The sequence below is a fragment of the Gracilinanus agilis genome, chromosome 1, assembly GCF_016433145.1.
Source record: "Gracilinanus agilis isolate LMUSP501 chromosome 1, AgileGrace, whole genome shotgun sequence".
Classification (NCBI taxonomy): domain Eukaryota; kingdom Metazoa; phylum Chordata; class Mammalia; order Didelphimorphia; family Didelphidae; genus Gracilinanus; species Gracilinanus agilis.
The window spans coordinates 245,196,636-245,208,560 of record NC_058130.1 but is presented as its reverse complement, the minus strand read 5'-3'; the positions used below and the strand labels follow the sequence as shown (position 1 = coordinate 245,208,560).

Genomic DNA, 11,925 nt, shown 5'->3' with positions numbered 1-11,925 from the left:
ACTGAGGTGGGGATGGGGCTTGGTGCGTTCCTTTCTTTCACCACCTTCAGTTCTCCCCCACACCCCAGTACCGCCCCCAAACCCACGTCAATCTTCACTTTCAGCTTCACGCCCTCCCCAGGTCTCACTGCTTTTCAAGGTGATTGGGGATGGGCGTGGTGCCCCTATCCACAGATGCTGCCTCTTCTACTCTAGCGGGTAGTGGTATTAAGTGCGTGCACTGGGAGGCGAAGGAGCGCACCAGGCAACCGGAGGCGGTCCCCTCAGTTGAAGTCCTTCAATTTTCCAGCTACAGAAGCTGAGGTCCCAGATTTGATTACGGAAAGAGCGGACAACTTTGATTCTGGCTGGGTCAGGGATAACCCTGCTAAGTGCTTAACTCTCCTATCCCTCCTCCACTTTAGGAGGGGCTGGTTGTGGGCAGCACCAAGAAAGTTGACCTTTCTGACTTGTCCTCTGTCCCACCATAGCGTCCCAGGGATGGAGGCTGCCAACGGGAGCAGCAGTGACACTAGCAGGCAGGCCTTGTCCTCCGGTCTGGTGGCCCCCGCTCCAGCGGCCACTTCCTCCTCACTGCCCTTGGCCTCTGGGGTGGCCATTCCTCCAGCTTTTCTCCGGCCCCCTAGTCTGTTCTTGAGGGCAGCAGCAGTGGCGGCCGCCGGGAGTGTAGCTTGTACTTCTGCGGCAGGACTGGAGAGGGGGGTCGGGGCCTTGGGCTGCGGAGGCTACCCGCGGACCCCGAAGTGCGCCCGCTGCCGTAATCACGGGGTGGTGTCTGCGCTCAAGGGCCACAAGCGTTTCTGCCGCTGGCGGGACTGTGCCTGCGCCAAGTGCACCCTGATAGCTGAGCGCCAGCGTGTGATGGCCGCTCAAGTTGCGCTCCGCAGGCAACAGGCACAGGAGGAGAACGAGGCCCGCGGGCTGCAAAGGCTCCTCTATCCCGGGCAGGCCTCTAGCAGTCCGGGAGCTGGAGGCTGCACAGGCTCGGAGATTTCCCCAGCAGCAGTGGGTGGGTCGGGGGCTGCAGAGGGGCTAAACTTGGGGACTGGAGGTCTAGGAAGCCGGCGAGCGGTTCCCTTCGAGATTTTCCACCCAGATTATCAGGAAGATAAAAGAGGTGAGTTGATTTCCTCCTTGTTCACTACTAGTTGCAACATTGTAAATGACATGCCAAAAGCTGAGTTGTACTTAAAGTATCTCCTCTGCTTAGATATGTAGTATTACTTTTTTTCTTTTTCTTTTTTTTCTTTTTTTTTGGCGGGGGGGTGGGGAAGGGGACCAGAAGCTTTTTGCTTTGAAAAAAATTACCACGAATGTACAACATATCGTTAAAAATCACTTAGCAAATGCTAGGTAACCCAACAGTTAGCGATAACGATGTTTTGAATAGCATGACCTAATCAGCTCAGGGATTGCATTGTTTCTGGGTTGTTTTATTGTGTCCATAAGAGATTGAAAAGAAGAAAAAATGAAGTTAATGACGTAGGGCCCAAAGTGACCCCTGGGATTTATACTTCTCCTACTGTTAATTGATTTGCAAGACTGAAATAAAACCTTACAGTCAAGGGTGTAAGAAAGTTGTGTGTGTGGGTGCGGTGGGGGTTGGAGGGCTGACATAGGGAAAGTATAGGCTTTGAATCATATATCAATTCCTGCAAGTTTTTCCTGAACATTTTCTGATATTGTCTAGTTGGCAGCCTAGCATTGCTCTTTTAATTCTACTGTAATCCTCTGTCAGAACCCAACTCCAGAACAGTATCATTATGGATATTGTTTTAGATTTTAAAAAGGACCTTTAGGGATTATTTTGTTTTACCCTTTTGTTTTACATTTGAGTTAATGGAAGATTATGAAAATGGAAGCGATTTTCATGTTGTAAGAAGTAGAGTCAGAATGAAAACTCATCTCTATAATGTAGCTAAATTAGACCTTAACTTGGAGATTTGGCAAGAATTATAGACTACATCAAGCTGCTTTAAAAAACAAAAAAACAAAAAAACTCTTTTGGTTATTTTTTTGATTATTACCTCTTTATTTGTTGTCATCCTCTAAAGAGCAAAAAAAAACAACATTAGTAGTCTCGTCTCCTCCCTAATAATACAATTAAACTTTTCTGAATCTGAAATCTGTAAAACATTTACAAGATGTTATTTCTGCATAAAATGTTTGTAGTTACTGTTGTTTTCTTAAGTAGTGTGGTAGCATAGTAGTAAGCTACTTTGCAGTTGATCAGTTACTTAGCTGAAGTATAGGTGAAACAATAATTTTTTTAAAAAGTCTACAATTACTTCTTAAGCAAGTATAGGGCTATTAAAATTCAAATTGTTTGCGGTGGTATTTTCTATAACTATATAGGGCCTACTAGTGGTGAAAACATATGTTTTAATGTTTTGATAAACAGAAAGATAATCAAACTGAAAAATAATGATTTAATGTCATTCACTGGAAAAATTATAGTTTCTTATAACATAATTGCTCATGGGCAATTCTTGGGCTTATTATAGGCAAATAACTGCTATTTATGAAAAGGGAATTAAATTAAGTAGCTGTATGTGTGTATATGTATGTGTATATATGTATATATATATATATATGTTACCCATTACAAACTTTCTAGTTTTTTCAATTAAGACATAGAAAACTTTATTACTTTTCTTTTGGATGGTTGAAGAATATAAAAAATCAAGAAATTAAAAGATAATAAAGTTATTAAAGAAAGATAACAATGTGAGGTAGGAGTCAAACTTCTTAGATTATTGCATTACCTACAACCCATTAAGCAATTCTCTAATATACTAGCTTCTAAACTTTTATGATTGCCTAATGTATCAGAAAAAATATTTCTACAAGTTTCCCAAAACATGTATATTTATTTATAAATTATATAATGTTTTGCTATGCTGACATATATAAATATTATAAAACACAAGAAGAAATTAATTTTAAAGATTAAACAAGCATATTTAACATTTGTTTGCTCTCATTAAAATATTATTGAGAATAATGTAAGAGTTTTTGAATATGTCCATTATTTAAAAAATATTGGTTTAACACATTGTGGTTCAGTAATATGTCCTAATATGTGGAAAATGAATAATCCATAGAGAAAATCTCTGTTAAGTCTTTAGTGTTAAAAATTTCCTTCAAGCTACTCTATGCACTATAGATTAGATCTGACCAACTATATGGTATATTCATCAAGTGAGGGTTACAACCTCAATCCATATATAACATATTGGCAAATTTTATTATTTTTCATTTTAATTATTTTTGTTAGCATTTGTAATCACCTTCCCTAACCCCTCCAAGGCCTACACCAATTATCATATCTTATTCTTGACACCTACTGTTTATGAACAGCACCTGATTTGCTGTAAACAAACATTGAAGGCTGGGCAGGACATATCTTACTATTGAAAGGTGGGGAGTGTCTAGTGTATGAGACAATATTCTTAAGAAAGACACTTTATTAGAATTCAATGCTAAAAAGAATAAATGATTGGAATGCACCTATATCTTCCCCCTTTAACAAACTCATATGTATCATGTCAAGTGTGATAACTTCATACCCTTTTTTTTTCCATTAGGAAATCCAACTGTTCATCCAATCTTTAAGCTCTTCCTACATACTTGATGGTTACTCAGATTTTAAATCTTTGCTTCACTAAGAGATACTTTTCCAGGAATGATTCTCTCTTTGACCACCTTTTCTCTTCCTTGATTTTGGGGTTCTGAGGTTATATTCCTCTTTTATGAGAGTATCTTTATTTAGCAGCAGTTCTTTATCCAAATGGTCCACAGTTGGCTGCAATAGCGGAGTCTTTTTCTGACAAGCTTAAAAAATGGCCCAAGTCTTTCTTTACTTGGGGCACTCTCTAAATGGCAACATCAAATATTACATTTGAGGTAAGGTAACTAGATGATACAGTAGATAAAGTGCTGGGTCTGGAATTAAAAAGACCCAAGTTTAAATTGGTCCTTAGATCCTTAACTAACTTTATGATTGTAGGCAAGATACTTATTGTATCTGCATCAGTTTCCCCAAGAATTAAATGGGAATAAAAATAAAATCTGCCACCTAGTGTGGTTGTGAGGAAATGAGACAATATTGGTAAAATGCTTAGCATAGTGACTAGAATATAGTAGTTCACATTTTATGATCTTTCCTTTTTTCCTTCTAAGGGCTAGATCATTTGTGTAACCATTCTCTTGACACCTTCCATTTCTCTTAGTTTTGTTTACTGCTGTGAGGTTATAGCCTGGGCTAGGTAGTCACATTTAGCAGAATAATAGAGGTAGTTTTTAGAGGGGTCAGTCCAATAACATAATCTAGAGGGCTAAAATTTGCATAGGAGATATGAAGCTATAGGATTCCATTCATTTTCTGCATGAAATGAAACTTTGAGGAGCTATTGGAAGAGCTAAGCAGGACACTGAAATCTGCTCTACTATGTGATCTTTCTGCCACCAGTTTCTGCCTTTCACAATATCTTGATATCTATCACAGTTAGGAAAAAAGAATTGAACTAGTTTTTTCTTAGTTCATGACCAGATGTCATATAAATTCCATATGCCAAAGGGAAGTCATGTACTTAAGTGTCATCTTTATTTGGCTCTTGGTATAATGCTAGGTATAGTGTGCAAGAAGACTTGATTGATTTTTAAAGAAATGTTAATAATGAATTTCAGTGTTTTCTCCTTTCTTGTTCTCTTCTCCATAATGTACTCTTTAAATTTCAAATTTCCTTCAAAGCTCAGTTCAAGTGACAGGCTCTTCCTGACCACCACAGCTACTAGTGCCTTCTTCCCAAATTATCTTAAACCCTTTTTGCCTATGCCCGTATTTTTACCTGTTGCTTCTGCTAAAAGGTTAGATACTTGAGAGCCTAATATTTTGGTTTTTTTTCAGGTTTGTCTTTGTGTCTTCATTTACTAGCATAGTGCCTGAGATGTAAGTAGTTTATAAATGCTTGCTGAGTCTTTCACCAAGACTAAGAAAGACTAAAGACTAAGAAAGAGTCTGTCAGCACCCTGTCCCTGACAGCACCTTTCCTCAGCCTTTATTTGTTCTAGCAAGAACAAGTGCCTAGAACTTAGAAGAACATGGAGAGGGAGAAAGGAAATGGCAGTGGCCCCAAGGTCAACTGCCAACCCTTGAACCTCTAAAGCCATTTTGGCCCCAGATTTCTGAGCTGTCTAGCTTAGGACTGTAATCTCTGTTTCTTTTGTCCACTGCCAACACTGGTCCAGGCTCCAGGACTAGGCCTAATAAATTCTCTCCAGATGGGGTGCTGCAACCCCCTGCTGCCTGGCCTGGCCCGGCCCCCACCTGCTTTTCAACTTGCATCTGTCCCTACTACCACTACTTCCTAATCCTTGGAGGGAGGTGTGGAAAGAGAAAAACAGATGGTCTGTCCTTTTTCTACAGCTGATGGTCAGAGAGCTCTTGGCCAGAAACTAGACCTGTTCAGATGTGTGAAGCCCTAGAATTATATTATACCTCTAATTGTGGATTATTTTACCCATTGCTGAGAGCAGGATTTCATACACCTTTTTGGAACATGGACTCCTTTGGCAGACTGGTGAGATCACTTCTAAGGATACAGTTTTAAAATCTGGTTATTGGCTAAGAAATAGAAAAGTAGAACAGTGGAACAGAATAGAATACAACAAATGATTACAAAAAGTAGAGTAACCATGTGTTTGACAAAAGTAAAGATCCAAGTTTTGGGGATCAGAATTCACTATTTGGTAAAAATTTGGGGGAAAACTGGAAAGCAATATTACAAAAACTAGATATAGACCAATATCTTACACCATTTCCCCAAATAATATAAACATGGATAAATGGTCTATGCATAAAGGGAGATATCATAAGCAAATTAGAACAAGGAACATATTACTTTTTGATTTATGGATAGGAGAAGAATTTATAAATAAAGAAGAGATCAAAAGCATTTTGAGATATAAAATGGATAATTTTGAACACATTAAGTTAAAAGGGTTTTATACAAATAAACTAATAAACCAACTAATATTAGTTAGGAAAAATTTTTGTAGACAGTTTCTTAAAGGTCTCATATATGAAATATGTAGCAAACTGTCAAATATATAAGAATGGTCCATTCCACAATTGATAAATGATCAAAAGTTATAAACAAATAGTTTCTAGATGGAGAAATCAAAACTATATATAAGTATGTGAAAATGCTTAAAATCATTATTGATTAGAGAAATGTAAATCAAAACAACTCTAAGACATCATCTCATGTCCATAAGATTAGCTAAAATGCTAATGATAATTAGCAAAATGATAAATGTTGAAGGGAATGTGGAAAAATGGGGATACCAATACATTGTTGGTGGAATTGTAAAGTGATTCAACCATTTTGCAGAGCATTTTGGAAATATGCTCAAAGAGTTTTAAATCTATATATGCCTTTTGATCCTGTAATACCACTACTAGGTTTATTTCCTAAGGTGGTTGAGGGAAAAAGAAAAATAATCTATATGTTCTAAAATATTTAGAGTAGCTCCCTTTGTGGAAGAAAAGAACTAGAAATTGAAGGGATGCCCATCAATTGGAAAATGGCTAAACAAGCTGTGTCATTTAGGTGGAATATTACTGTGCCATAAGAAATAATGATCAGGTTAATTTTAGAAAACAATAGAAGACCTACATGAAATTGTGAAGAGTGAAACAAGAATGAAGAGAACATTATAAACCACAACAGAAACATTTGAAGAATGACTTGTGTATGTCTACCTCCAGAGAAAGAAAATAGAAATAAGGTGTAGTTTTATATTTGCATATATCTTTTTGACAAATGATATCTTCCCTAATAGGAGGAAATGAAGGGCAGAAATAGTTAACTGGGTATTTTAATGTAACAGACAAAGAAATAAATTTAAATGGAAAACACTTATAAAATCCAAAGGATTTCAGAAAACTTTTCATGTTGGGTAAAAACAAACATCAAAAAATGACAATGTCATGGAATCAAAATAAAGAACCCCTGACCCCAAAGTGGGGGATTCCACTTTGTAGATTACTATTTTAGTGAACCAGAGTTAGGTTTAGTTCCTTTCTATGATTAGATGTTAGTGCAATCTTGATTTGCTTTTTTTTTTTTAAACCCTTAACTTCTGTTTTAGAATTAATACTAAAAATTACTTCCAAGGTAGAATAGTGATAAAGGCTAGGCAGTTGGGGTTAAGTGACTTGCCCAAGTTCACACATCTAGAAATTGATTTACTTTTAAAAACCAACTTTTTTTTTTAAATTTTAAACCCTTAACTTCTGTGTATTGACTTATACGTGGAAGATTGGTAAGGGTAGGTAATGGGGGTCAAGTGACTTGCCCAGGGTCACACAGCTGGGAAGTGTCTGAGGCCGGATTTGAACCTAGGACCTCCTGTCTCTAGGCCTGGCTCTCAATCCACTGAGCTACCCAGCTGCCCCCAAAAACCAACTTTTTTTTTGAAAAGAATAAACTTTCATTATTTTTATTGGCTAACTGAATTTATTTTGTCCAGGGACTATATTCAGATATCTATTATTGAGAAAATGCAATGTACTCAGTTGAACATACTCAATCAACTAAGCTCTGGGGAAGATTAAAAAATAAATGATGAATAAAATATTATATTTTCCCCCCACAGATTTTTATGATTAAATATGCAAGAAATATATATATATATATACATACATATGTAACTAATGAAAGTGACATGGTAATTGTCATAAGAAGAGTGAAAAAAACTTCAAAGGAATTAGGTCTACTAATGATAATTACAAAATTTAATTAAACAGATATCAATTCACATGTCATTTAAAAGAAATATATTTCATAAGTGGATGAAAACAGTTACTTTATATCTTTGTAGAAATCAATTATTATAGGGATAAAATATTAAAAGTTTTAATTTTTCTCTTGGAACATATACAGCTAAACTTGTAAGAAAGTATGAAGCACAGAATAATGTCAATCTATCACTATATGAATAATTTTTAAAGCATATTATTTTAAGTAAATTTGTAAGTATTGTAGGCAAAACAGTTCTGAGATCTTTTTGGATTCAAAATGCCATATAGTCATTTAAATTTTTCTTTTAATTTTTAAACAATGATTTTTTAAAACAAACTGTTACCCTCCATGTTAGAATCAATACTAAATATTGATTCCAAGGCAGAAGAGCAATAAGGACTAGACAATGGGGGTCGAGTCACTTTCCCAGGGTCACAATCAGGAAGTGTCTGCCTATCTGCCTCCCATATAGCCTATTGAAATTTTTTTTTAACTTCTTCCCCATATCCCAGATGTTAGAAAAATTTCAATTAAGTGTGGGTTTTTTTTTTGTTATAAATTAGGAATACCCCTCTGAGAAAATTGGAATCACTTGGGTTGTCACAAAACTAAAACACAGAGTTATTGCTTTAGACCATTATGAAATTTCAATGAATAATATTGATAATCCAGGCAAGATTAAATCATATTATTTTGAGGACAACCCAGTGAATAGGCATCCTGAATAGTTTTATTATTTCTTCCTTTTGCATGGAAAGATACCTGACACATTTTTGGAGCTCAATTAGAAATTTAAATTAAAATAATTCAACATAAGTAAATAATAGACTATTGTTGCTGATTCTCAGTCATTTCTTTCTAACTGAAATTATTTTGTTGCAACTTATTTCTAAGTATTTGGCATATTAATTTTCAACTTGTGGCAGAAAAACAATTCTAATTTTGTCATTAACCAAATTAAAGTGTTTCTTTGCTTTTTTAAAAAGAAAAAACACTTAAAAGAGGCTTTGAAAGCTCAGAAAATATTGCTATTTATAATCAGTGGTGACATTTTATTAGACAATATTCATTTACTAACTAATTTATACTTTAAAAGAGTAGTAGAGGAAATCAACTCTTAGAAAAATAGAATGCATATACTCATCAATATAGTAAGGAAATGTTCATTATTTCTTCTATTAGTGAAGACTGAAAAGCCCATTATAAGCCTATTATTAAAATGTAGCTGTTTCTCCTCTTTCCTATGTATATTTTCAATGTATGTTCCCGTATACATTGCATGAGAGATAGCGTGGTAGTTGATAGAAAACTGACCTCATTTGAGTTGTAGGTACCTTACTATGTGGTCTTGGGAAATTAAATGTTCTGTGTTCAAGGGAAATTTCTAAGACTGTGAATTGAAGAGAAGGTAGAGAGCTGTGTTAGTATGAGTTTCCCATGCTGATAAAATCACAAGTTAGCTTTTCTCAAGCCAAAATAAAGTTAGCTTCTTTTAGGTTGCGACTCAACTTAACTTTTTTTATTATTATTTTTCATCATGTGATAATAAAAATATTTCTGTTACACTTTTAGTGACTTTTATTACTATTCAAAACCATAAGTAGAAGGTAACCATTTTATTAATATGAATTAGGAAATATTTGGTTTTATGAACAAAAAATACTTTAAGGAGTTTTAAAAAATAGTCTTCGCTTTCTTTTTCTTCATCATGTATTTTAAAAAGGTCATTAAGGGGAGATACGCATGAAATTATGGACTACAAAGAAATACTGCAAATTGGTTTTAGGTATAATTACCAACTGGCTTGAAACTTGACTGGAAAAGTTTATGCTTAATTTATTTTTTTCTTCCTTTCAGATTCAAAGGTACAGAAAGTTGGCTCATACTACAATGGCTTAGATGGTCCAATCACCTCACATCAGCTTTCCTTGAGATCTCCTGAGCCCATTGGAGCTAGTGGAGATGATGAAGAGAAGCCATCTGGTTCAGAAAACTCAGACAAGGAAGAGAACATTCAGTCCCCTCACCCTGAAGAGCAATCAGAAGGTACAGAGAGTCCTAGATCTTTGTCATCTTCTGATATGGAATCAGGAAATGAAAGTGAATGGGCCAAAGACTTTGCTGCTGCTAGGTCCAATCTTCCCACAATTTCTTCCAGATCAAGGGACCCACTTGATATTCTCACTAAGGTTTTCCCAAGTTACAAACGCAGCCGGCTAGAAAGTATTCTACAGTACTGCAAAGGAGATGTAGTCCAAGCTATAGAACAAGTCTTGAATGGAAAAGAACACAAACAAGACACTGTAGATCTTGCAAACTCAATGGGAGCTGAACTGACTGCATTGCAAAGAACTAATTTTACCCTAGCTGGCCTCGGAATAGGAACACTAGGAAATAAATCTGCCTTTTCTCCTTTGCAAACTAGTTCTACTCCATTTGGTGGTGATCCAAATCTCTATAGCCTAAATCCTAGGCTAGGTATCAGTCCATTACGCCTCTCATATTCCTCTCCAGGAAGAGCATTGTCTGGTTTCATGTCACCCTACCTAACATCTGGATTGGTTCCAGCTTTGCCTTTCCGGCCAGCTATAGATTATTCATTTTCAGGAATGATCAGGGATGCCTCTTATTTTCCCGGCAAAGACTCAATGACCAGTAGTGGACTCTATTCTAGATTAAATCAGGAAAACCAATAATTTTTTTGTTAATTTCCCTTTTTTTTAATGGAACATTTTGGGAAGCATGCACGTGTTGCTAATGTTATGACATCTGCCTCAAAAATATTTTTTTTCCTCAAGCAGTAGAATGATGTTTTCAATTTGGCCAGACTTCCCTAATTTGCTTGTAATGAAAGAAGCATTTGAAAATGAACAGTGCCTTGTGTGACCATGTATTAAAAAATGTTATATTTCTAAAGTGAAATATTAGAAATCACCTATTAATAATAATTATGAAATTTGTTTACTTTTCTTTCTAAGTGACTTTCTGTGAAAAAATTGCTTTGAAAAATTGTAAAACTGAAATTTATTTTGGTAAAGGTAGTTTTGTCTTTAAAATACTTTTGTAGTTGAGAAGATATCCGGTGTACTGTAAATTGTTGCAAGTTAAATTTTTACTCTGAGTTGAATAATTGTTAAGATAATTCTAAGAAATTATAATTATTTTTCACTTTTTCATCTTTTTTCATTTCCCCTATAAATGGTAGATTATTTAGAATTTAAAAGTTTAATTTTTCTACCAAAGAGAGTAATCATTTAGAGGCATAATAATAATCAAGGCATTTAATTCCCTCAGCATCTATGTTTTATAAGCTGATTGTTTTCCATTCATACCAATAATCTATTTGGGATATTAGGGCCATATTTTCCCATACTTTTTATTTTATTTTATTTTTTATTTTTCTCTTTAACTAAACTTTCCAGGTTTCAAGACCCAAGGTTAATCATGACAGGTAAGAGGGCACCATCTCCTGGCCGCTATCCCCTATTACAACTCAGATATTGGAGAAAAATAGCTTTGGAAATGGGAATTTTAAAATGAATCCATTTTACAAGAGAACTATTTTATAGCAAGCTACTTAGGGCTTTGATTTGTATTAAAAAACTATCAAAAGCCAGTATTCAACTCCTAAAATCTGTATTAAGAGTGACAAAATCAGTTTAACTTTTGACAGGAATGATTCCATTGAAAAGAAAAGTAAAACTGACTATTGACTATGGCTGCTTAGAGCTGTTTTGCTTAGCAATAACCATTGAGAATAAGAAAAGAATCTCTGAAGTATTATTTCTTAACCTCTTTTTGGTTCTTTGTTTCATGAACACCTTTGGCAGCCTCATGAAGCCTATGGCTCTCAATAATGTTTTGTTTCCTACATTGATATTTGAAGGAAATATTAACTTTCAGTTAAAGGTTACTTAAAACAAAGACATGATTTTTTTCCCATCTAAGTTCATGGATCCCCTAAAATCAATCAACATGTAGTAGGTTTAAAAAAACTTTAAGAAATACAAAGATAAAACTACATAAAGCATTGTAGCATGATTTTAGGAGGTAGCTAGGACCCTCAGAGGAGGGAGAACTGAATTCAAATCCAACCTCAGACACTTCCTAGCCATGT

General features: G+C 35.4%; 1 protein-coding gene across 1 annotated transcript; it reads left to right on the top strand.

The window, feature by feature from the left end:
* The first annotated feature begins 480 nt into the window (after window positions 1-480).
* DMRTA1 (DMRT like family A1) lies at window positions 481-10,504 on the top strand. The gene is made up of 2 exons (XM_044657501.1): window positions 481-1,117; window positions 9,666-10,504. Exons 1-2 carry the CDS (start codon window positions 481-483, stop codon window positions 10,502-10,504), a joined length of 1,476 nt encoding a protein of 491 aa, XP_044513436.1.
* Window positions 10,505-11,925: the final 1,421 nt, after the last annotated feature.

Bases quoted from the DNA above. Each gene is read 5' to 3' on its own strand.
- DMRTA1 (XM_044657501.1), top strand. From the start codon at position 481: ATGGAGGCTGCCAACGGGAGCAGCAGTGACACTAGCAGGCAGGCCTTG. The intron at 1,118-9,665 runs GTGAGTTGATTT...TCTTCCTTTCAG, and splicing joins TTATCAGGAAGATAAAAGAG to ATTCAAAGGTACAGAAAGTT.